Source organism: Neoarius graeffei, chromosome 27 (genome assembly GCF_027579695.1).
Source record: "Neoarius graeffei isolate fNeoGra1 chromosome 27, fNeoGra1.pri, whole genome shotgun sequence".
Classification (NCBI taxonomy): Eukaryota; Metazoa; Chordata; class Actinopteri; order Siluriformes; family Ariidae; genus Neoarius; species Neoarius graeffei.
Window position 1 is genome coordinate 42,953,255 of NC_083595.1, and position 27,309 is coordinate 42,980,563.

At 43.8% G+C, this 27,309-nt stretch overlaps 1 protein-coding gene across 1 annotated transcript in view; it reads left to right on the forward strand.

Moving 5' to 3' along the window:
• kif18a (kinesin family member 18A) overlaps nt 1-27,309 on the forward strand; it is a 109,723-nt gene that overhangs the window by 51,998 nt on the left and 30,416 nt on the right. The window contains exons 6-7 of the mRNA XM_060911223.1: nt 596-793; nt 19,272-19,448. Of these exons, the coding sequence (XP_060767206.1) occupies nt 596-793; nt 19,272-19,448 (375 nt within the window). The remainder of the gene's footprint in view (nt 1-595; nt 794-19,271; nt 19,449-27,309) is intronic.

Here is a 27,309-nt window from a genome sequence, read left to right on the forward strand (position 1 = left end):
GCATTAAGGGGGCGCAGCTCTGCTCGAAATCTCAGCTGTTTTCTCGAGATCATGAAATAATTGTTTTGTTTTTTCGAGATCACGGAATAATTGTCTTGTTTTCTCGAGATCTCAAATTAGTTGTGTTGTTTTCTCGAGATCCTGAATTAATTATGTCGTTATCTCGGGATAACAAGGTGAATAAAAAAAGAGTATATGAAGGGCCTCTCGCGGCTTCCGTAGGTTTATGACAGTGTCTCTTGTTAAAAGCGCTGTACAAATAAAATTGAATTAAACTGCACTTTAAACCATTAATAAGCGAGAGGTGACGTTCATTAATAAATTGAACATTGTTATCTTTGGTAAATCACTGTGGTATAACCAGATTAACACACTCCAGACCGTGCAGTTCTATAAAAATAATGTTCGAGGTAACGCATCAGCATACCCACCCTGCGTTAGGGGTGCGTTATTTTTGTATCACACCATGGTCTATCATTTATTATGTTCTTGCATAACAAAGAGCCTTGAGGTCTTTAATAAATGTTGGCTTTTCTCATTCATTCTTTTTATATTTTGGGGGTTTTTTTTTTCATCTTCTTGTCTTCCTGCACAGATCTACCTGAGGCAGCAGGATAAGACAGCGTGTCTCAATCCAAATGTCCGTGTGGCCAAGATGAGTCTGATTGACCTGGCTGGTTCAGAGAGGGCCAGTGCCACCAACGCTAAAGGAGCTCGCCTCCGGGAAGGAGCCAACATCAACCGCTCTCTCCTCGCCCTGGCCAATGTCATCAACACACTCGCTGACCCGAAGGTAACCATCACCCACACAGTTAGAAAAGCCCGTTCTGAACAGGAATGCCTTCGGATTTTGGTGTTGTTTCTCACGCAGTGGTTGTCGTCTGAATCCTAGCGCTTGTTCTGCGTTTCATTGGTTCTACTGCCAGGAGAGCTAAGCTGTGCCTCGGTGTTAAATTTGGCTCTCCTTGTTTCTAAAGTACAAAGAGGGAAATTGATTGGTGAAACTCCGTTATCACAATCTTATTTGTTCATATTTTGGAAGGCTAAGGCTTTTGAGTCCTCTCATCTCATTATCTGTAGCCGCTTTATCCTGTTCCGCAGGGTCGCAGGCAAGCTGGAGCCTATCCCAGCTGACTACGGGCGAAAGGCGGGGTACACCCTGGACAAGTCGCCAGGTCATCACAGGGCTGACACATAGACACAGACAACCATTCACACTCACATTCACACCTACGCTCAATTTAGAGTCACCAGTTAACCTAACGTGCATGTCTTTGGACTGCGGGGGAAACCGGAGCACCCGGAGGAAACCCACGCGGACACGGGGGGAACATGCAAACTCCACACAGAAAGGCCCTCGCCGGCCCCGGGGCTCGAACCCGGACCTTCTTGCTGTGAGGTGACAGCGCTAACCACTACACCACCGTGCCGCCCCTGCTTTTGAGTCCTAAAACTAAATATTAAAAATAATCAATCTGAAGTAAATGAAAAATAAAACAGTGGAGACAAACGTATTATTTTATGTTATGGGGGAAAAAAAACAAATAGATTTTTTTTTTATCACATTTGTTTTTTTCTAAATTGCAGGGTGACAAAGTCAGGAGCCACTGAGAGTAAAACTACATCTACTTAATTTTGTATTTATTGTTTACAACTTATTCTCTACATGCTTACTCATGCACTGTGTTTCGTCAGCTGCTGGACTGTGTTTTTTTTTTTTTTTTTATTTAATTCCCCACTGGGGGGCGGCACAGTGGTGTAGTGGTTAGCGCTGTCGTCTCACAGCAAGAAGGTCCGGGTTCGAGCCCCGTAGCCGGCGATGGTCTTTCTGTGCGGAGTTTGCATGTTCTCCCCGTGTCCGCGTGGGTTTCCTCCGGGTGCTCCGGTTTCCCCCACAGTCCAAAGACATGCAGGTTAGGTTAACTGGTGACTCTAAATTGACCGTAGGTGTGAATGTGAGTGTGAATGGTTGTCTGTGTCTATGTGTCAGCCCTGTGATGACCTGGCGACTTGTCCAGGGTGTACCCCGCCTTTCGCCCGTAGTCAGCTGGGATAGGCTCCAGCTTGCCCACGACCCTGTAGAACAGGATAAAGCGGCTAGAGATAATGAGATGAGATGAGAATTCCCCACTGGCTGAAAGGCGCAAAGGGGGATTATCTCGTGGCGATATCTGTCCGTCCATCCGTCCCGGGAAGGGTACTCACCTTCTGAAATCAACTCCTCTCACAATTTTGGAGGAATTTCATGAAACTTGACAGGATTCTTTGCTATATGTCAGTAATACACATATTGCAATTTCGTCCAATTCAGTCACATTTTACCAGAGTTACGGCCCTTGATTTCCAAACTTATACTTTGACAATTTCATTAGAGTGTATTAAGCACTTATAGCATAGAAATAGTTGCCAGCGGGGGATATTGTGCTCTCAGAGTGATATAGCTGGGTGATATAGCTGACAATTTTATCGCAATAAAATGTTTCAGTTCAGTCGATACTGATCATTATTATCCCCCACCCAAACAAAGTTTGCCGGAGGATATAGAAACAGGTTCCGGCCAGCCGGCCACGTTTTCGTTTCTGGGCCACATCTTTAAAGGACCCATGGCATGGTGGTTTGTTGATGCTTTAAACGGGCTCGTGGAGGTTTCCGGATGTTATATCCGCAGCCTTTCTCGAAATGAACCCTCGGCACGTAGATATAGCCTCCTGGGAGAAAGCCCCATTTCAGCGCTTTTCCCAGTGCGTCGTTTTGCTAATGAGAAGCAGGAGGCGGGGAAGGGTAGAGGGTGGGGGCGGGTCTTATCATTAATATTCATGACATGTAAACGTGTTACCTCTGATTGGCTAACAGCACTGTGACGCTGCCTCCAGTGGGTCAGAACAAGCGGATGTGGGTGTCTTACTATGGCGAGAGAGAAGGAACAAACCGCGAAGGGAAAAATACCGCGCGTTGACGTCATTAAGGTGCGACGCGAGGAAATAAAATAAATTCAACAAATGTTTGGGTTTTTACTGAACAAACAAACAAATAAAATGAACGAGTGACTTAAAAAAAAGAATGTGGGTGTCTTTGTAAAAACTGTTTTGATTGGCTATTATAACAGAGCATGCTGCATGCTTTTTGGTTTTGTAGCGCAGAGTACCTGGCTAACTGCAGGAAGCGGTTAGCTGCACAGCTAATGTAGCCATTGCAAGGCTAACGTGGCACCGATTTTAAAACACGCCAAAACGACTTAACAGTTATACACTTACTTGTTCGGTGTTTGTGGCTGATGCGGCAGGGATGCTTGGTACGGACCCAGGCTTCAGTGATAGTTGATGTGCAAAACCTGCCCTGTACTGTCCCAAGTTGTGGAAACATTCATCAGGAAAATGCTTCCGACAAACATACACCGTCTTAGGTAGACTCGACGGCGTATTATTGGAGTAAATAAAATTAAGCCACTGCGTCTTCAGGGGCTCTCCCGTCGGCAGTAAAAACAGACTCCTTTCTGTGTTGTCACATCCATGTACAGCGCAACTTCCATGTTTGGTGGCAACTTTTGAGCTGGGCGGGCAATCCATACAGTGGGTGGGAATCCAGAGGGGGGGCGTGGGGATCATCTCCCTTGCTGACGTAGGCAAGGGAAGAGCTTATCAACGCGCCGTTTTGATGCGCCATTCTCAAATGTTGGGCATAGTTTGGTTTACACATTATGAAATTTCTAGCCACTGGGGTGACTTAAGAAGGTCAGAGGAACTCATTTTAACGTTAAAAAACCTCAGAAAGTGAAAATTTCATGCCATGGGACCTTTAAAACTACTGAAGATATCTTCATGAAACTTTGTATACATATCAAGCAACATGTGAACTGGTGCCTTTTGCTATTTTGGATTTTTTGAAAAAACGTATTTTTCAAATTTTTACATAAAAAATAGATTTTGACTCAGTTTCTAAGAGCAACGTTCGTTTCCGGAGCGTATATCCAAACCTATTCATGATACAGATTTGAAACTTGGTGTACATGTTAACAGGGTGATGTAGATGTGCCTTTTCGTACTAAGAAATTTGAGAAATTTTTCGTGTTTCCATGGAAACAATTTCAGACTTAATCTCAGGTTAGCCTTAGGGGTAGGTTTTGTTTCCGGAGCAGAACTTGAAAAAACTATGAGTGGTATGGTCTTGAAAGTTGGTATATTTGTTGATTAAGTAATGTATATGTGCCTTTTGATACTAAAGAAATGTGAGAAATTAAAATTTTTAGCTCACCTGGACCAAAGGTCTGGCGGGCTTATTATGCCGTGGGCTGCTGAGGTCAGTGTAAAGAGGTAGGGTTGGGGTCCTGCAGCAGAACTTGAAAAATGTGGCAAATAATATCTTGAAACTTGGTATATAGTTGGTATATACGGTAGGGCAGGGGATACAGACGACTCTGTCTTCTTTTTACCTCTTTTCAATAATTACGAGGAGAAAAAAGCTTGAATTTAACCACTTTATTTTGAATTTAAACACCTTCACTGACACCTATACACTACACCAAAGTATATTTGGTGACCCATGTGAGCAAAGTATGAAGAACGAGAAAGTTCTGTGAGCGATAGATGGATAATAAAGAACATAATGTACTGGATCAGTAAAAGTGACTGTGTTGTGCTGGAATGATAGGCCAAATGGCCGACCACATGAACAGAGAGCTTGCATGCTGTCAGCAATCTCAATCAGTGTGTACGTTACACGTTCTTGTCAACGTTCCCATGACAACATGGAGCGCTCGAGTCCAGTCAGCGCGTTCAGCTTTGTAATAATGCTTCTTTCTCACATATTTAACTGATTATTAAAAGGGCATGAATTCATAATCAATTCATAGGTCTCATCTCATTATCTGTAGCCGCTTTATCCTGTTCTACAGGGTCGCAGGCAAGCTGGAGCCTATCCCAGCTGACTACGGGTGAAAGGCGGGGTACACCCTGGACAAGTCGCCAGGTCATCACAGGGCTGACACATAGACACAGACAACCATTCACACTCACATTCACACCTACGGTCAATTTAGAGTCACCAGTTAACCTAACCTGCATGTCTTTGGACTGTGGGGGAAACCGGAGCACCCGGAGGAAACCCACGTGGACACGGGGAGAACATGCAAACTCCACACAGAAAGGCCCTCGCCGGCCCCGGGGCTCAAACCCGGACCTTCTTGCTGTGAGGCGACAGCGCTAACCACTACACCACCGTGCCGCCTCAATTCATAGGTAATTTTTGTTTTTATTATCAGAAATCTCAGATACAGTATTTAAAAGCAAATAGTTTTTTCTTCTTTGTCAGTCAAAAAAATAAAATTGTAAATGAAATAAAAAGAAGAGTCGACGGTACATACGCTATCGTTTTATCGCCAAGACCAGGTATACGGCTCAACATATTCCCGCTGCCTCCTGATTTTTCAGCTGCCTTGTAGATTTGTCAAGCATCACTACATTGTCATTCATATAAACATGTTCCAAGCAGTAACAGCGATGACACGTAATACACTATAAGAAGTTGTAATGAGCCAGTATCAGATCTTGACCGTAAAAAAGTCTTATGTTATGCTTCGAATGATATTTATTTCAGCTCCGTTTTTCATAAATGGGGGGAAAATCCTCATTTGAAAATGATGGAATTTTCTTCCATGAAATAAGTATCAGTTGAGGAAAAGTCTCAGTTGTTGTGTAAAGGCCTCTGCATGCTCTTGCGACAAGGCTTTCGCAGATAGCTTTTCGCAGACAGTTGTGATTTATTGTTGAGCGGGGAGTTGTAGGCGTGCGCGATGTTATTCACCGGCACAACGCAAGGGGGCGCGAAGTCGCTAGGAGTAGTTGGTGGGTGTGGTTAGTGGAGTGGTTATCCTCCGGTTACTTATAATGACTAGAACTTTTTTTATATATATAATGACTAGAACTGGAGTCGTATAGATGTACGTACTTCCTCAATCAACCGCTCTTCGTGCTGCTCCATCTTCGCTCGTGTTTTTAAAAATGCCGATAGTGAAAAAAAAACAAACCGGGAAAGTAGTGAAGCGGAAGTGCGTGTACAGCGGATGTAGAGTGGACCAATCAGAGCCCTCTTGTCTGCGACGCTGTCTGAGAGGCTTCTGCGGTGGTCACAATTTTTGGGAGGTGCGTGCAGAGCGTCTGCGAAGGTGGGGGGGCTACGCAGACGCTATCTGCGACACCGTCTGCGAGGACTGGGTTGTCAGCATAAATTGGCCTTAAGTCTTAAAGGAGAACTGAAGGCATAATTTTTTTTTTATCAAAATTCTATTTATCTCATTTTATTAAATATAGGAATGTATTTTTGATCGTTATTTTGTCGCTGCTGTTGCAAGTTATGAGTGTTTGAAATATGCTCTGTAATATATCAGTCCATATGTCAAAGCGATGGCCGTAAACAAGATTCGCTGAGACCTGTGCGAGACGTCGTAGGACGGAAGTAAAACGTACAGCGGAAATCAAAGTGACCGACATCTGCCAACGTTGTCAAAAGACGCACGCGCCGTCTTTCGAATGCTGACGTAATCAAGCCGGAAGTTTTGTTTGTTTTGAGGGCAATCAGGAACGTTTGGGAAAAAAAAGTAGGCAGTAATCTAGTCTGGCTAACGCAACTTCAAAGCTCTGCGAGCATTTGGTCTGGCAAAGATATTAAGCCCAGCCGTTTCCCAAAGCGTGTGGTTGACCCGCCTCCCTGAAATGCCTCAGTTTGCTACTGGTCGAAGCCAGAAAAGGCTGTGACGAAGCTGAAACCAATCACATCACTCTTTCCTCTGACGTATGTGACACGACGGAAACTGCTTGAGTAACAGGAAGAAGATAAATACCTCCAGGGCTGCTCTTTGCTCCGTTTTCAATGAGAACTTCCCGTTGAATGCTTTCAGTACAGCATCTACCGCTGTGTCAAAGGCTTGCCGCTGCTCCATATTCGTAATGTTTCTAGTGAATGAAGCGCTTCCGGCATAGATTCTGTAAACAATCTATGGCTTCCGGTCGCAGTTCTACTACGTCACTGCCTTGAACACGCCTCTACCCAGGGCCATTGGAGATGCTCAAAGTTGATTGGCTCCCGATTTTTCGGGAGCTTGGAAGAGCTGGAGATAGCTTGTCTGGCCAGACTAACACTACGTTCACACTCCAAGGCTTAATGCTCAATTCCGATTTTTTTGTGAAATCCGATTTTTTTGTGAGGTCGTTCACATTAACAAATATATGCGACTTGTATGTGATCCTCAGTATGAACGAAAAGCGACCTAAAAGTGTTCCGCATGCGCATTGCAGGATACGACGACGTCACACGCAGTGAGCATGGCCAGTGTTTACGGAAGTAAAACCGCCCGGTTGCGGTATGACCCATCCAATCTAGCTTGAATAGCTGCATCCCCCCAAATGGAAATCAGCTCCCTAACCTCTGCGTCCTTCATTGAGAAGATTCAGAACCTTCACAGCCCGAAGCGTCCCTCGCATTGATGTCATGCGCAGGGGCGCAGATACGTTTTTTGAACTGGGGGGGACAAAAAACTGGGGGGGACAAAGCTGCCAGCAAACCAACCCCAACCCCGATATGCCTGTCAAACTTGTTGTGGGTTACCATAGCAACCAAGCTCGAGCTCGCAACCTGTGCAGTCTGCGCAGCTCAACCAACCGAATATCAGTCTTTGTTTTGTTTTATGTGAATTGTTGCAGCTATGTATACACTGCTGTGCACCTCAATAAACCGAATGGTAATTAGTCTTTTGATTTTTCCATGAGGTTTGCCTTATGCAAAGAAAGACAGCATAGACGTTTTTTCCTCCCTATAAGTGGGGGGGACCAAGCGAGGTGAATTTAAATCTGGGTGGGACGAATCCCACCCGTCCCCCCTATCTGCGCCCGTGATTATGCGCCATGTTGTTGTAACTTTTTTTGAGAGACCCACCGCCTACTTCAGCGCAGAATAGTGACGTTTGTGGCTTGTTGATGACGTGTAAGTCGGATGAATGCGACCTGGCGGTTCAGACTGAAGTCGCATATGAAAAGAGCGGATAGGAATCGGAATTTGGACCACATATCCAAACGGCCTGGGTCGGATTTGAAAAAATCGGATCTGTGTCGTTCATATTGTCAATAAAAGATCGGATACAGGTCACATATGGGCGAAAAGATCGGATTTGAGTCACTTCAGCCTGCAGTGTGAACGTAGCCTAAGTTCGCAACAGGCCCCCGTGTTGCGTCACACTTAGGATGGGCGGGCCCAGGCTAGCAGTAATCGTCATTTAAACTCGTTTTTGTGCAATATTTCGTTTGGAAAACGGTTTTCAAAATGGCGGCACTGACACCTGGCTTACACTTCACGTTTCGAAGTCTCGCACAAGTCTCGTGAAGATCGCGCGGATAAGCGACGCCTGCCGTGGACCAAACGAACTAAATTCAACATGGCTAAAAACCGAATAGGCCGATAAGTATAATATTTAATTGCAATTAGTTGCCGATACGAGTCACGATATAAGGTTACTAAAACCGAAAACGTAATTGAATAACGCGTTAATTAAGAAATAAAGCAAGTTTAAAAATGACTTCAGTTCTCCTTTAAATAAGTGGTTTCATTAAAAAAAACTTTTGATAACGGACAATGGACTTGAACTCCCATGTGTCAAGCTAAACATTCTTTGGCACACAAGAGGCCAGGGTCAGTTGGGTTTGTGTCCCAGTGTGGCACGCTCTTCCTGGCATCCGCTCCCAGGGTATCAGTCTCCGACTCTCGTCTTCTCCTTTTTGGCTGAACTGATGCTATCTGTACTGGGAGAGCTACACCTCTCTTAGCCTTGTCTCTATTGTCTACACTAATCCCTCTCCTCAGGGGCCTCTGTTTGTGTGTGTGTGTGTGTGGGAGATCCCTGTCTGTGCCCCGCTTTTGGCTCCAGTACGCCGCCGCCACACACTCAGCCGTATCCGGATTTTCCCGCGCCAGAAGGGATGGAGAGTAATTTATATCCGATCCCATTAGCGCGTGACTGCTATAGATTGTAGTCTCACAAAATGCTGTTAAATCTGCCTGTAAGTGTTTCATGTCATTAACTCTGATAAAGTGCTTTTCTGTTTGTTTTCGAGGACTTGCCACAGCTCGGCTCGAGCCGTACACATTGTTTTTCTTCTGCCCTTTTCTCAATAGCATTATGCTGATAATCGTTTTATTCATGGCTTACAAGATCCGTTTTGCCATTTGTATCGTACAAAAGGAATTTGTGAAAATAATAGCATGCCAAAACAAATTATTAACTCTGTGTGCAGCATACAGAAAGATTACCATCAAGGTTTTCCCATCACGAGCACGCAAACTGTGAGCACCGTGGAGTCAATCAATTAATAATATGTGCCAAATCTTAGAATCAAACTTATTTTAAAGGGGACATTTGGGTATCTGGAGCCTATCAACCCATAAACTCTGAAATAAGTCGCCCAGTCCGTTTCTTCTGGGCTCCTATTTCAGAAAACCTGTGCTCATTAGAATGACCCCGCCCCTTTGTGAATGAATATTCATGAAGGAAATGCTAACTGATTGGCTGGTGGGGTTTGCGGTGGTTCATTAACATTTATGTGAACAGGCGTTCAAATCAACCGTTTTGAACAGCCTCGTTCGAAAACGGGAGCTGTGGCGCTTCATTCTTGTGGTATTTGGACCACAGGTATTATATAGAGGATATACGAAGTTTATCTTCGAGTGGTCAACATATTCACAAGTGAGTGAAGTGAATATTACCCCTTTTCCACCAAATCAGTTCCAGGGCTGGTTCGGGGCCGGTGCTGGTTCACAACTCGTTCAACTTGCGAGCCAGCTGAGAACCAGTTTGCTTTTCCATAGCTCGGGGTGCTAAGGGGAGCCACGTCAGTTACGTCGCTGTATACGTCAGTTACGTCGCTGTATACGTCAGTTACGTCGCTGCGTTTGCATAAACTTTGGCGCGAACATCGAAGCAAAAACAACACGGAGAAGAAGAAACAACAACAACAATAATGGATGACTTCGCGTTTGTACAGCTGCTGCTTCTCGTCGCTTAAAAATGGCGACCTTTCGCGGTCTTGCTATTGTTGTTGGTCTTAACAACTCCGCCCCCCCGCTGACGTAAGCGGTTCTTTCCTCTGGCCCAGCAGAGAGTTGGTGCTAGCCTGGAACCGGTTTTTCTGGCCCCAGAGCCAGTTCTTTGTCACTGGAAACAGAAAACCCGGTTCCAAACTAAGCACTGGCCCCGAACCCGCCCTGGAACTGCTTTGGCGGAAAAGGGGCAATAGTGAAAATATTTTCAACACGAGAAGATAAACTTCATATCTTGGTACAACCGTGTAATGCTCTCTATGTTATACGGACACGTCCACAAAAAAAAAAATTACGCAAGTGAATCAAAAGAATTTTAACGTTGAACCAGTTCGCCATTTTGACAACGCACGTCTAGTCAGCAGGAAAACACTGGGAGTGACGTCATCGGAGTGAAATATCAGGAAATATGTCACTCAGATCCGTGATGTATTTCGTATGAAAAATGCGAATTTTTCAACCCGAGAAGATAAACTTTATATCTTCAAGTCAGCGTGTGATTATTTTTTTTCTTCTTTTTATTATATCGACACATTTCACAAACAAACAAGTACCCAAATTTATCAAAACAATTCATCGATTTCCTCACGAGTGACATATAGAGATTTAGTCGGGGTTTTCGTTCTCCGATGCCCCTTTTCCACCAAAGCAGTTCCAGGGCTGGTTCGGGGCCAGTGCTTAGTTTGGAACCGGGTTTTCTGTTTCCACTGACAAAGAACTGGCTCTGGGGCCAGAAAAACCGGTTCCAGGCTAGCACCGACTCTCTGCTGGGCCACAGGAAAGAACCGCTTACGTCAGCGGGGGGGCGGAGTTGTTAAGACCAACAACAATAACAAGACCGCGAAAGATCGCCATTTTTAAGCGACGAGAAGCAGCAGCTGTACAAACGCGAAGTCATCCATTATTATTATTGTTGTTGTTGCTGCTACTTCTTTCGTGTTGTTTTTGCGTCGATATTCGCGCCAAGGTTTATGCAAACGTAGCGACGTAACTGACGTATACAGCGACGTAATGACGTGGCTTCCCTTAGCACCGCGAGCTATGGAAAAGCAAACTGGTTCTCAGCTGGCTCGCAAGTTGAACGAGTTGTGAACCAGCACCAGCACTGGCCCCGAACCAGCCCTGGAACTGATTTGGTGGAAAAGGGGTACATGTCCCGGATGGAGCTCGTATGAAAAATACGAGTGGTGTATTTCCCAGTAAAACACTCGTGTCTATATCATATACTCCATTACATTTAGCAGCCATTCTTATCCAGAGCAACGTACAACAGGACTGTGACGTACCCTGGGAGTAGTTGGGAGTCAGGTACCTTACTTAAGAGCATTTCAGACATTCCTGCCGGTCCGGGGAATCAAACCGGCAACCTTTTGGTCGCAAAGCTGCTTCTCTAACCATTAGGCTATGGCTTTCCCAGGCCTACATATAGATATTTCATTAAGACCTCCGAGAATTGTGACTTTATGGAAAAGGGGTATAATATATCACCTTTAAAGGAACAGTCCACCGTACTTCCATAATGAAATATGCTCTTATCTGAATTGAGACGAGCTGCTCCGTACCTATCCGAGCTTTGCGCGACCTCCCAGTCAGTCAGACGCGCTGTCACTCCTGTTAGCAATGTAGCTAGGCTCAGTATGGCCAATGGTATTTTTTGGGGCTGTAGTTAGATGCGACCAAACTCTTCCGCGTTTTTCCTGTTTACATAGGTTTATATGACCAGTGATATGAAACAAGTTCAGTTACACAAATTGAAACGTAGCGATTTTCTATGCTATGGAAAGTCCGCACTATAATGACAGGCGTACTAACACCTTCTGCGCGCTTCGGCAGCGCATTGATACGGAGCTCAGATATCAACGCGCTGCCGAAGCGCGCAGAAGGTGTTAGTACGCCTCTCATTATAGTGCGGACTTTCCATAGCATAGAAAATCGCTACGTTTCAATTTGTGTAACTGAACTTGTTTCATATCACTGGTCATATAAACCTATGTAAACAGGAAAAACGCGGAAGAGTTTGGTCGCATCTAACTACAGCCCCAAAAAATACCATTGGCCATACTGAGCCTAGCTACATTGCTAACAGGAGTGACAGCGCGTCTGACTGACTGGGAGGTCGCACAAAGCTCGGTGAGGTACAGAGCAGCTCGTCTCAATTCAGATAAGAGCATATTTCATTATGGAAGTACGGTGGACTGTTCCTTTAATGTTATAAGTTGTCCTAAGTTTCTGTTCTTGTTTAAACAGGAGAGATAGTTTTACTTTAATGTTCATAAGATATGAGAAGCAAAATCCACCCAACAAATTCTTACGATCAGTTTGTCTCTGATCATTTTGTTGTTGTTTTTTTAATGTTGGTTTGTTTCATAGCGTTGACCCTGCGATTTTGGTCATGTAGCGATAGAAATCATTTGGTGGGTTTGATCCGCTCCAGGTGACCTCTGACCCTTTACCCATGGTGCGATATACTAATTAGAACTAGCCTGTGGTGGTTATTTGTTTATTTCTTTCTTTGTTTTCTTTTGAGTAGAGAGCATATGATGAGGGCTGTGGGTGTAAGGAGCAAGGGATCTCTCATTGCAGAGCGATGATCAGAACCACACTTTGGTCTGAGCCATCATTAGCAGGCCTCCTTCAGCAGCATAAATAGTCGTAGCGAGATTTCGCCCTGGGTGGGGTCAATCTTTCAGCGGCAGGTAAACTCGCTGAGATGTGCATGTGCAAGGAAAATGATGGAGGTGTTTTTTTCCTACGCCTAGGTTTATCTGAAGGACTGGGGTTGAAGGACTTTTGAAAGTTTCGAGTTTGCTTTCCTGAGCCGACGTCCAAGCAATTTTCTCTTGTTTGTTCATTTTGTTTATTTGTCTGAACAGTGCAGTGCCTTGTAAGACTGTCTCATAATCTTAGCTGCTGCATTGGGGAATTTTAATTTTTTTTTTTTCGTTCTTTCTTTCTTTTCTCATCCAGAGTGTTTGTTTTTGTCCAGTACCGTGGTTAGTTTATGAAATAGCCTTTCCCATGAAGGCTTATGCTGGATCCGAGGTCGGCCTGAAAGGTAACAGAAGTGAAAGTCACGATAGTAAACATGCACTAATAAGCTCAACTCGCAACAGTAAATAATATTTCTTAGAATAATTACAACCCCGATTACAAAAAAGTTGGGACAAAGTACAAATTGTAAATAAAAACGGAATGCAATGATGTGGAAGTTTCAAAATTCCATATTTTATTCAGAATAGAACATAGATGACATATCAAATGTTTAAACTGAGAAAATGTATCATTTAAAGAGAAAAATTAGGTGATTTTAAATGTCATGACAACAACACATCTCAAAAAAGTTGGGACAAGGCCATGTTTACCACTGTGAGACATCCCCTTTTCTCTTTACAACAGTCTGTAAACGTCTGGGGACTGAGGAGACAAGTTGCTCAAGTTTAGGGATAGGAATGTTAACCCATTCTTGTCTAATGTAGGATTCTAGTTGCTCAACTGTCTTAGGTCTTTTTTGTCGTATCTTTCGTTTTATGATGCGCCAAATGTTTTCTATGGGTGAAAGATCTGGACTGCAGGCTGGCCAGTTCAGTACCCGGACCCTTCTTCTACGCAGCCATGATGCTGTAATTGATGCAGTATGTGGTTTGGCATTGTCATGTTGGAAAATGCAAGGTCTTCCCTGAAAGAGACGTCGTCTGGATGGGAGCATATGTTGCTCTAGAACCTGGATATACCTTTCAGCATTGATGGTGTCTTTCCAGATGTGTAAGCTGCCCATGCCACACGCACTAATGCAACCCCATACCATCAGAGATGCAGGCTTCTGAACTGAGCGCTGATAACAACTTGGGTCGTCCTTCTCCTCTTTAGTCCGAATGACACGGCGTCCCTGATTTCCATAAAGAACTTCACATTTTGATTCGTCTGACCACAGAACAGTTTTCCACTTTGCCACAGTCCATTTTAAATGAGCCTTGGCCCAGAGAAGATGTCTGCGCTTCTGGATCATGTTTAGATACGGCTTCTTCTTTGAACTATAGAGTTTTAGCTGGCAACGGCGGATGGCACGGTGAATTGTGTTCACAGATAATGTTCTCTGGAAATATTCCTGAGCCCATTTTGTGATTTCCAATACAGAAGCATGCCTGTATGTGATGCAGTGCCATCTAAGGGCCCGAAGATCACGGGCACCCAGTATGGTTTTCCGGCCTTGACCCTTACGCACAGAGATTCTTCCAGATTCTCTGAATCTTTTGATGATATTATGCACTGTAGATGATGATATGTTCAAACTCTTTGCAATTTTACACTGTCGAACTCCTTTCTGATATTGCTCCACTATTTGTCGGTGCAGAATTAGGGGGATTGGTGATCCTCTTCCCATCTTTACTTCTGAGAGCCGCTGCCACTCCAAGATGCTCTTTTTATACCCAGTCATGTTAATGACCTATTGCCAATTGACCTAATGAGTTGCAATTTGGTCCTCCAGCTGTTCCTTTTTTGTACCTTTAACTTTTCCAGCCTCTTATTGCCCCTGTCCCAACTTTTTTGAGATGTGTTGCTGTCATGAAATTTCAAATGAGCCAATATTTGGCATGAAATTTCAAAATGTCTCACTTTCGACATTTGATATGTTGTCTATGTTCTATTGTGAATACAATATCAGTTTTTGAGATTTGTAAATTATTGCATTCCGTTTTTATTTACAATTTGTACTTTGTCCCAACTTTTTTGGAATCAGGGTTGTAGTTGTTGCTAATAGGCTGTGAAATGTCGTTTGGCGAAATGGTTTAGTTCTTGTGCAAGTTCATTCTCCCCAAAAGCAGTTCTTTTTGGGGTTTCTTTTAATAGCTTCTTTTTTTTTTTGCATGCATGCATGCATGCATATATAGGGTAGCTTTTCCCATCACAGTCCATCTCGATTACTCAATACTGCATCGTAGTCTGTCTCTAGATGCTGGTGCAATTAAAGACGAAAATATTTAGCGTGTGTGTTAGTGCTCGGGTTAGCGTTAGTAGTGGAGGGGAGTAAGGTGAGCAGGTTTATCCCTGTCTCTGGGCCTCACTGCAGTGTGGGTTTGTGGGTATTGTTTTCATGCCATCCGCATACATTAACCTGTCACACAGACGTCTCGTCTTACCCACGCCTGAAACGGGCCGCTCGTACACACCGAACAAACCACAGAGACAAACGTCGCCTGCTCCCTATGGGCATTTAGAGCAGTGTCAAAACATGCTCTGTTTAGTGTTTAAATATATAAGTCTTGTTTGAAAATGTTACGATAAGTGATTCTGTTGTGGCAAATCTCGATTTAATGTGCGTCATATTTGTGGAAACAAAGATCCCTCTGCACCGGAAACTCATCCGTAGTTCTCAGAGTGGAGCCTGAAAAGCCCATTTTGGGACAGTGTTGGAAATAACGTACCACTGTTATCCAAATATACAGGGTGTTCATTTCACAATCTAATAACTTTCCCAGTTCTCAAATTTGCATAGCATGTGTGGAAACAGGTCAAAATTTTGTTTGATTTTTTTTTTTTTTTTAAGAAGAAGAAGCCTTTATTTGTCACATGCACACTTCTTCAAGCACAGTGAAATTCATCCTCTGCATTTAACCCATTTGAAGCAGTGAACAGCCACATTAGAGCACCCGGGGAGCAGTCAGGGGTTAAGTACCTTGCTCAAGGGCACTTCAGCCCAAGGCCGCCCCACGTTAACCTAACTGCATGTCTTTGGGGGGAAACCCACGCAGACACGGGGAGAACATGCAAACTCCACACAGAAAGGCCCTCGCCAGCCACTGGGTTCAAACCCAGAACCTTCTTGCTGTGAGGCGACCGTGCTAACCACTACACCACCGTGTAGGTATAGAAATGCCATTCACTGGAAAAGAAAAGGCGTTTTGTGTGTTAGAGTACGCTCGAATACAGTCGAACAAGACTGTGCAGCGTGTATTTGAGAGAATTCTCAAAAAATGCACCAACTGCAGTGCAGATTTGGACACGGCACAAACAGGAAGTCTGTGTGTCGTGTCTCAGACGGCACGTGTATTGAAAATTTGTGAAATGGTTCATGGAATTCACATACCTTTTGAATTTCTTATACAAATTTTGAGGAATAAGTTTTATATCGCTCAACATTAAGCCTGTTCAGTTTCATTTGCCTAGACTATGTAGTTTCTGGGATATTTACATCTCAAATAATATCACATTTTTTTAAACATCCTGTATTTATTATTGAGTTCTTATACTGTATGTATTAACCCGCTTGACTTATCACTGGTATTTAATTGGTTTAATCCGAACCTCAGTAAAACACAAATGAGACAGTCAGTGACGGTGTAGCTCACTCCGGCCCCGTCTAGTCCAGAAGGAAAGATCTGCAGTGGGCCACCGTGCACAATAAATGCTGCAAGCTATATACAAGCTATATATGCCCTTGGCATACCGACCTATTTGCCAGAAAGAATCCAAAACGGCGAGGAATTGCCCGAGAAGAAGCGATTTTTGTCAAACTGCTCATTCAGGCTTAATTAGTCCATAACTTCATTAATAATTGTAAGTACGGTAAGCAAATCTGGGTAGAAGTTACCACAAGTTGGCCTAGTGGTTAGCGTGTCCACCTCTTCACCGGGAGATCGCAAGTTCTAATCTCAGTTGGGTCATACCAAAGACCATCATAAAAATGGTACCTATTGCCATCTGGCAAGGCACGCTGCATTACAGATGTGAGTAGGGAAGTCAAACTCTGGCGGTTAGAAACGGAGATTGCGTGCCTCAAAGAGCTGGTTAGTACTGGGACAGGAGACGGCCTGGGAAGACCAGATCCTGGCATGGAAGAGACTTTGACTTGGGTAGAAGTTATATGCGCCCTAGGTTCCCCTACCTTCAAAGAATCAAAATTGGTGAAGAATTGAGGGAGAAGAAGCGATTTGTGTGGAAACTGCTCGTTAGGGCTTAATTACTCCTCATTATTAACTGCATTTATGCAAATTTAGGTAGAAGTTATACGCACCCCAGGCAGACCTACCTTCCTGCCAAAAAGAATAAAAATCAGCAAAGAATTGCGAGAGAGAGAGAGAGAGAAGAAGAAGCAATTTTCATGAAACGTGGACGACGCCAGACGGACCGACAACACGTGATGGCTAAAACTCATCACCTGTCGTCCGGATGAGATAACAAGAAGCCTGTAAACAATGTCAACTTGAACCTAACGTGTTTTGTCAGTGGAGAATTGAGGACTCTTTAAGGAAGAAACACAACCTTAAAGTGCCATTCCACCATTGGATGGATTCTTTGGCATAAAATACAATATATTTTATGACAACATGACTAGACAGAGAAATCTTTTAGCTTCAAAACGATATATCAAACATAATTTTTTGACAACGACGAGTATATTAATTTTGCGACCAAAGTCACCTACCCTTTTAATTTCTGCGCGGTAGTGAAATGTGATGTCATCGGCAGGTTCCCCTTCTTGTGTACCACGTGTCGGTCTATTTTTAGACCAGGAAACCCCCAGAGTGAGAGAGTCATTTCTCCTCGTATATGGGGGCCAAAAAAATTGCGAAAAATTTTGAGTTAATCTTTCAGTTAGCTAGATTTATTGGTGTTAGCTAGATTTATTGGTATTATTTTTATCGCGTTCTATCCGCCATTGCTGATAATGTGTGCCACGTCACGTGATACACAAGAAGGGGAACCTGCCGATGACATCACGCGCGGAAATTAAAAGGGTAGGTGACTTTGGTCGCAAAATTAATATACTTGTCGTTGTCAAAAAATTATGTTTGATATATCATTTTGAAGGGCGGCACGGTGGTGTAGTGGTTAGCGCTGTCGCCTCACAGCAAGAAGGTCCGGGTTCGAGCCCCGTGGCCGGCGAGGGCCTTTCTGTGTGGAGTTTGCATGTTCTCCCCGTGTCCGCGTGGGTTTCCTCCGGGTGCTCCGGTTTCCCCCACAGTCCAAAGACATGCAGGTTAGGTTAACTGGTGACTCTAAATTGACCGTAGGTGTGAATGTGAGTGTGAATGGTTGTCTGTGTCTATGTGTCAGCCCTGTGATGACCTGGCGACTTGTCCAGGGTGTACCCCACCTCTCACCCGTAGTCAGCTGGGATAGGCTCCAGCTTGCCTGCGACCCTGTAGAACAGGATAAAGCGGCTAGAGATAATGAGATGAGATGAGATATCATTTTGAAGCTAAAAGATTTCTCTATCTAGTTATACCGTTTATATATGTTGTCAAAATATATTGTATTTTATGCCAAAGAATCCATCCAATGGTGGAATGGCACTTTAAATACTGTTCATGAAAAAAATCTGTACTGAGGCGGCCCATGGAAATTGTTGTCCAGCTAAAGGCTGCGTAAAGTTTGAGAACGTCTGCTGTAGATAACCACTGGGGCGTGTTAATTTAGCTTTGCACTATTCATGGGATTTTGTATTACACGCTTTAGAAAGAAAACCACAAAAACGTGGACTTAATCGGTTTCTTTTAATTACAGCCTGGTGTTTTCCGAACCGCAGTAAAAATGAAATCTACTGTAAAGAAATGTAAACCGTAATCTCTCTCGGGCCTCTCTCCTTCTCTACACTCATTGCACACCCATTGATGTGTGCGCACACACACACACACACACACACACACACACACACACCAGTCCCAGATGCAGCATGTCGTTGTACCGAATCAGTTCCTTGTGGACTGGAATCACCCAGTCCTTCCACCTGGAGCTGCTGCCATATGTGCACAGGGCCGACAGCTTCCTTAACACACACCCAACTGTGTAATAATTTGGTCATAAAACTTCATGCTTGTTGAGGTTTTAACTGAGCTGTGGGATTTCGCTTGGCATTTCAGAACCTGAGATTGCCTTGGGTCAGCTGCTGTGAAATGTGACTCACTTCTGCGTAGATGCACAGGGGGGAGAAAAAAAAAAAAAAGACCCGTACCTCCTTTCAAAGTGTGTATTACAATACAGCAGTAGCCAGCTCAGATCAATACGCTTCCACTGTGGGTGTGTTCAGCACTAGACTTCTAATGAGTGCGTCAAGCCTCTGAGACTTGGTTTAAAGAAAATCGTGCTTCCCTCCCAGTCGCGTCTGTTGAGCCATATCTTGTACCGTACATTTAACATTGCTTGTGGATTAATTGATTGCTTACTTGATGTTTCTTTTCCTCCTGGTTTAGAGTAAGAAGACTCACATCCCTTACAGAGACAGCAAGTTGACGCGGTTGCTAAAGGACTCTTTGGGCGGGAACTGCAGAACAGTGATGATCGCAAACGTTAGCCCGTCATCGCTGTCGTACGAGGACACGCACAACACACTCAAGTATGCCAACCGGGCCAAGGAGATCAAGTCAACAGTAAGCTCATGTCACACACATACATGCTTATAAAACTCCGCCACAAATGTTTGTGCTAATAAACATGTTCTGTAATGTATTATTCATTCTTTCTTTGCAATAGACGTCACTCCGGGTAGCGATCCACCTCATTACATATTCAGATTTCCCGCTGACGGGCAGGCATGGGATTTGTTTACAGTAGCATCGCAGTAGTTTCTTGTGTTTCGCCGCCAAATAGATAGTTTTCACTGACGTCACGGCATTCCGGGGAACGCCGTCCAGCCGCCATCTTGTGGGGCTAACAAAACGGACCATCACTATTACCGGCTACGTTGCTTATTTAGTAATTTTAATACAGAATTTACTTTGAAATTATAATCAGACACTCCAACGCCCCCCCCCCCCCCCCCCCCCCTTAAAAAAAAATCGGATCTGCGCGATTCAGCCGTGAAAAAGGCGGCATCCGCCAAAAGGCACGCTGTTTGCATCCCTGCACACAGAATAGACCTAAAATGTTTTTCAAAAATGACCCTTGCGTGAGTGAAGTGACAAGTGTCAAATAGAAACGTGACAAACGAGCGATATTAAGTGTACATTACAATGTAAACGTATACTCAGCGGTTCCAGTTAGGCATTCTCCAGAGATTGTTCACACGATGTTTTGGTTTCCAAAAACAAACTTAAACACGATTGTTTATTTAAACAACTTACCACTTATAAAATGATCAGAGCAGACTTTGCTGTGTTTGGAAGGCTGATAATCCTTGCGGTTGATTCTCGCAAGCCATAGATTTCTCCTTCGTATGCTGAGTTTCTTTGTTTGCTTGCCTTCGTGCTCCCGTACAGTGGGAATTCCATAAAAGCTCCGCTTGACGTCATCATCTGACCTATTACGACAGCCGTGAATACAACAGGTGTGCACCATTGCTAGCTTTAAATAGCCTGCTTGGGTTCTTTTGAAGACTTTGTACTCGCGCGTTACAATGTGTGCTCAGTGACCCGTACGGTAAGCTTGACCCGCAAGATGGCCGCCACTAGGGAATCCCCGACTCTGTGACATCATGTGAAAACTATCTATACGCCAGATTGTTGCTCTGTATTTGGATAATCAAATCGGGAAAAAGACAAAAGGTATTACAGGATGCCAAAAGAAGTCGTGCACAAGGGTGAAAGAAGGAAAAATATCTCAGTGTGTTCAAAAGGAATCGAGAGGCCACATGCAGGTGTTTGCAGCGATCATTTTATTAAAGGTACATGCATCAACTTTATGGATCGAAAATCAAAACCTCTAACGTTAAATGAATTTTCTTACATTTCGGATGTCATTAAACAAACCGTTGATGAAACTAGTTTGTAGGTCGGCAGCTCCGACTTGACTCGACTCACATGCTGCACTTCGGCTTACGTTACTCATCGTCGCAAAAATAAGACCATTGTTGTCCTTTAGAAATCTTATTCCAACGTCATGAACCCAATCACAAATGAAAACGTTACAGGCTTCAAGACTTTTCAAAGCTTTCATTTGATTCTTCGTGTAAAACAGTGTTTGGACTCCTAGATAATTGGAAATGTCCGGAAACTGTCCGTTTGCAGTAGAAAGTTGTTAATGGCTTGAAAAGTCCATATTTTTTAAGCTGTCCATCGCATAAATATGTTTTTTCTTGATATCTCGACTTTGCTTTTGGTTCTAGTCCGTCAACACAGTCGGATGTAGGATGTTTTCCACACAATAACGACGGACACGTACTTGGCCTGGACGCCATCTTTGATCGTTGGCCGTCATTTGGAAACCAGAAGTGAACCAAGAAGCAAAAAGTCACCTGACTGCAAACAAAGAATTGATTACACGTAGTTAAAACGTAAGCTGCCAGTGATTGATGATGTTCGTCGTTCATCGTAAAAGCCTAGGTCACAACCAGACGTACAATTTTTTGCGTTTCCCAAATCGCTGCGGTTTTGTTTTGTTTTTTGTTTTTGTTCGTGGAGAAAGACGCACGTTGGCCGTAGGTTTGTCTTGCAACCTGAAAAAAACGTAAGCACCCGTAGAGTTTGTTTGACATGACAAAGAACCTCTGCGGCCGGTCTACGGCTCGAAAATCAGCACGTCACACGCGCGCCCTCCGTGAGTTTCTTGCGTTTTTTGCACGTAGACCGGCCGTAGGAGCACGTACGGCCGGTTGTGACCGAGGCTTTACCAGCACAGAGCAACAATTTTTCGTAACAGCAGCAAACAACGAGACGCCACCATGAAATTACAATTGAAATTTTCTCAGCTCTTGGCAAATTAGGTTTGAATCGACAGGGCAGTAAATACAAAGCGAATGGCTCGATTGATTCTTCAGACCAATCCGAGTTGAACGTTTCTTCATTTCCCCACTCACAACTTTAGTTCCTAGTGTTTGAGATGCAAACATGGAAGACAAACTTAACCTTTTTTTTTCTTTTTTTTTTAACTTGTCCCATATATGGCCTCTCGTTAATATAGCCAACAAAGTTACTACAAAACCAAGCACATAATGCGAAGTATTACCAACTTTAATACTGATCAGTGTATTATTTGATTTGTTTCAGATACTTAACTTTAGAAGCTTTATAAAAAGTTTGAAAGTTGGTAATACTTCGCATTATGTGCTTGGTTTCGTAGTAACTTTGTTGGCTATATTAATGAGAGGCCATATATGGGACAATTTTTTTTTTTTTTTTTTAAAGGGAAGAAAAAGGTTAAGTTTGTCTTCCACGTTTGCATCTCAAACACTAGGAACTAAAGTTGTGAGTGGGGAAATGAAGAGAAGAAACGTTCAACTCTTTTATATATAAGATGAAAATGGGAATAAATGTCTGGAAAGTAGGCGGCACGGTGGTGTAGTGGTTAGCGCTGTCGCCTCACAGCAAGAAGGTCCTGGGTTCAAGCCCAGTGGCTGATGAGGGCCTTTCTATGTGGAGTTTGCATGTTCTCCCCGTGTCCGCGTGGGTTTTCTCCGGGTGCTCCGGTTTCCCCCACAGTCCAAAGACATGCAGGTTAGGTTAACTGGTGACTCTAAATTGACCGTAGGTGTGAATGGTTGTGTGTGTCTATGTATCAGCCCTGCGATGACCTAGGATAGGATAAATGGTTCTGGATAATGGATGGATGAATGTCTGGAAAGTGAAGCAATTTACATATGAAAGATGATCATCTTTCCGAACCACTTAATTTTTATTCATTTATTATTACTAGTCAATTTCTATAGATTTCTCAGGAACGACAGGATATCAAATGGGAAAGGGATGTGGGTACAAGTGTGAGGAAATCTGGTGACAGTTTAAAGGGAAGTTTAAGACATTTCAAACTCACATATTTCATACATAAATTCCTACATCATAAAATACTGTTCTGAAGAGTCGTTGAGGGAAAGGATGAACATTACCAGTACAGCTATGATGAAACTGTCCGTCAAATGCGCTTCAACGACAACAGGTCGCAGCAGGCTCCTATCCTGTCAGAAGAGAGGGAAAAAAAACAGGAATCTGAGGATACAGTGAACATAGGTTCACTGAAACTAGATAAGAAAGCATTACCTGGTCCTTTTCAGTGCCCACTGTAGCCTTGGCTGGCAGGCGTGGAAACCAGTGCACTGCTCTGCCCCTGCTGTAGGGCGTTTTGAGATGTTTTTCTGCTCACCACGGCTGTAAAGAGTGCTTCTTTGTGTTACTGCAGCCTTCTGGTGATGATACACGGGGCAACTTTTTGGGCAATGTTTCCGAGCAATGTTGCTGGCATCGGGCAACTAGGTGAGACACAGGGCAACTTTTCAGGGCAACTAACAATGGGCAACAACAGTTAGCAACGGCAGTTTACAGTTAGCTAAAAAAAAATCGATGTCTTAATTTTCGCTGTGACCATTTAATCAAGCTGTCTGTCGTTTTTTAGAGCTTTGGTGAGGTAAATTCCTCCATATAGAATATTAAAATAACAACTTACCGACGTAAAAACAGATGAGGAGTCTCTCCATCTCTTCACTCTACTGACACTGAGCGGCCGCCATATTTGTTTGAAATTTCTGATCCGAACCTCACCGGAGGTCACATGACTCGATACTCGCGTTCTGATTGGCTTATCTCAAAAAGTTGCCAGAGATTATCAAAACCATTCAGAAAGAAACAATGTTGCCCAATCTCAATAGAAAAGAGTCAAAACGCAATTGCCCAGCAACATTGCCCGGCAACATTGCCCAAAAAGTTGCCCCGTGTATCATCACCATTCCTGTCAGCTCAAAGCAGTCTGGGTATTCTCTTCTGTTCTGACATCTCTCACCAAGATGTTTCCTTCTGCAGAAACACCTCTCACTGGATGTTTTCGTACTATTCTGTGTAAACTTTCGAGATGATTGAAAATCCCAGGAAAACAGCAGTTTCTGAAATACTCAAACCAGTCCAAATGACCACCACAACTATTGCTGTGTTCACACTTATACCGGTACGAAAGTGGTATAACTGTATCGATACAAAGTATACCGGTACAGTTTAGTGCATCTGTCCACACTAGCGAGAAATGTTTGCGGTTTTCTTTCACGGTAGTTGAAATGCGCGTGCGCGAAATGTTTCCGTGGTTACCAAGTAACTTCCTTCCGAGAATATGGCGGATGAAACAACGTGTGTGTGCTTTTTGTTGTCAGTGTACAGTCTGTATTTCTGGTGGTCATTTATTCAGTCGAATCGTATAAAACGCGCAAGGCAGTTGAGAAAGAAACAAAGGAAACGAATCTCCCTTTCGCCCTCTTTCCTTCTCTTCCCCTCCCTTTCTCTCTCTTTTCCCCTCTTCCTCCTTTCTTCCTCCCTCTTTCCCCCTCTCCCTTTCTCCCCCCTTTCTTTGCTCCATGTAGCTCCACGGTCGTTTCGTTTTCGCGTGCGCGTTATATTTGTATCGATACAGAGCCGCTTCATCTGTCCACACTACAGCGACGCGCTAGCCTGGGCCCACCCATCCTAAGTGTGACGCAACACGAGGGCCTGTTGCAAGCTTAGTCTGGCAAGGCAAGCTATCTACAGCTCTTCCAAGCTCCCGAAAAATCGGGAGCCAATCAACTTTGAGCATCTCCAATGGCCCTGGGTAGAGGCGTGTTCAAGGCACTGACGTAGTAGAACTGCGACCGGAAGCCATAGATTGTTTACAGAATCTATGCCGGAAGCGCTTCATTCACTAGAAACATTACGAACGTGGAGCAGCGGCAAGCCTTTGACACAGCGGTAGATGCTGTATTGAAAGCATTCAACGGGAAGTTCTCATTGAAAACGGAGCAAAGAGCAGCCCTGGAGGTATTTATCTTCTTCCTGTTACTCAAGCAGTTTCCGTCGCGTCACATACGTCAGAGGAAAGAGTGATGTGATTGGTTTAAGCTTCGTCACAGCCTTTTCTGGCTTCGACCAGTAGCAAACTGAGGCATTTCAGGGAGGCGGGTCAACCACGCCTTTGGGAAACGGTTGGGCTTAATATCTTTGCCAGACCAAATGCTCGCAGAGCTTTGAAGTCGTGTTAGCCAGACTAGCGAAGCGCTACAGTACCAATACTGTACCGGTATAGTTGCTAGTGTGGACAGGTGTTGCGGTACGAAAGTAGTTTCATATTGGTACAAAATCCCTAGTGTGGACAGGGTATATGCTACAGGAAAAGTCACTGAGCTCACGTTCCCCTTTTCTCCATTCTGATGTTTGAACGTTAACTTACGCTACGTTCACACTGCAAGGCTTAATGCTCAATTCCAATTTTTTTGTGAAATCCGATTTTTTTGTGAGGTCGTTCACATTAACAAATATATGCGACTTGTATGTGATCCTCAGTATGAACGAAAAGCGACCTAAAAGTGTTCCGCATGCGCATTGCAGGATACGATGACGTCACACGCAGTGAGCATGGCCAGTGTTTACGGAAGTAAAACCACCCGGTTGCGATATGACCCATCCAATCTAGCTTGAATAGCTGTATCCCCCCAAATGGAAATCAGCTCCCTAACCTCTGCGTCCTTCCATTGAGAAGATTCAGAACCTTCACAGCCCGAAGCATCCCTCGCATTGATGTCATGCGCAGGGGCGCAGATACGTTTTTTGAACTGGGGGGGACAAAGCTGCCAGCAAACCAACCCCAACCCCGATATGCCTGTCAAACTTGTTGTGGGTTACCATAGCAACCAAGCTCAAGCTCGCAACCTGTGCAGTCTGTGCAGCTCAACCAACCGAATATCAGTCTTTGTTTTGTTTTATGTGAATTGTTGCAACTATGTATACACTGCCGTGCACCTCAATAAACCGAATGGTAATTAGTCTTTTGATTTTTCCGTGAGGTTTGCCTTATGCAAAGAAAGACAGCATAGACGTTTTTTCCTCCCTATAAGTGGGGGGGACCGAGCGAGGTGAATTTAAATCTGGGTGGGACGAGTCCCACCCTCTATCTGCGCCCGTGATTATGCGCCATGTTGTTGTAACTTTTTTTGAGAGACCCGCCGCCTACTTCAGCGCAGAATAGTGACGTTTGTGGCTTGTTGATGACGTGCAAGTCGGATGAATGCGACCTGGCGGTTCAGACTGAAGTCGCATATGAAAAGAGCGGATAGGAATCGGAATTAGGACCACATATCCAAACGGCCTGGGTCGGATTTGAAAAAAATCGGATCTGTGTCGTTCATATTGTCAATAAAAGATCGGATACAGGTCACATATGGGCGAAAAGATCGGATTTGAGTCACTTCAGCTTGCAGTGTGAACGTAGCCTTAAGCGCTTGACCTGCATGATCGGTTTTATGCATTGCACTACTGCTGCTACATAATGAGCTGATTGGATAATTGCGTGAACAAGGAGATCTACAAGTGTTTACTAACTACTTATTAACTGAGCGCGAGGTCTTTACGGGAAATATCGGACCTCCAATAAAGACCGAGGTTAATAAGGAGTTTATTATATGTCTTTTTTTTATTTCTAAGATTAAAATAGACGGTCATTATAATGAAACGCGATACTGCTTTCAGTCACGTCATATTTGTAACGTAGTTGAGTCACGCACGCAGAATAAACGACTAGCGGTTTCAAAACTGAATTTCTGTTAGTGGTTTCTGAATGCTCTTCATTGCTCGTTTCTTGAATAACTCCATGAATCTTGTTTGTTTGTTTGTTTTTTGTGTTTCGGCCGTTTTCGGTTCCGTTTTGATTTTTTTTTTTGTCGTTTTTGTTTGTTTTTTGCAACATTGAAAGCCAGCGCCTTGGAAAGAAAGTCCGTAATCGCCCACGGGCATTACTGGAAAATACTGCCCACCAAGGAGCCAATCAGAGCGCACGATTTTACCAGAAGTACACTACCGTTCAAAAGTTTGGGGTCACTTTGAAATGTCCTTATTTTTGAAAGAAAAGCACTGTTCTTTTCAATGAAGATCACTTTAAACTAATCAGAAATCCACTCTATACATTGCTAATGTGCTAAATGACTATTCTAGCTGCAAATGTCTGGTTTTTGGTGCAATATCTCCATAGGTGTATAGAGGCCCATTTCCAGCAACTCTCACTCCAGTGTTCTAATGGTACAATGTGTTTGCTCATTGCCTCAGAAGGCTAATGGATGATTAGAAAACCCTTGTACAATCATGTTAGCACAGCTGAAAACAGTTGAGCTCTTTAGAGAAGCTATAAAACTGACCTTCCTTTGAGCAGATTGAGTTTCTGGAGCATCACATTTGTGGGGTCGATTAAATGCTCAAAATGGCCAGAAAAATGTCTTGACTATATTTTCTATTCATTTTACAACTTATGGTGGGAAATAAAAGTGTGACTTTTCATGGAAAACACAAAATTGTCTGGGTGACCCCAAACTTTTGAACGGTAGTGTAGCTCGTGCCATATAATAAAGTGCCATTA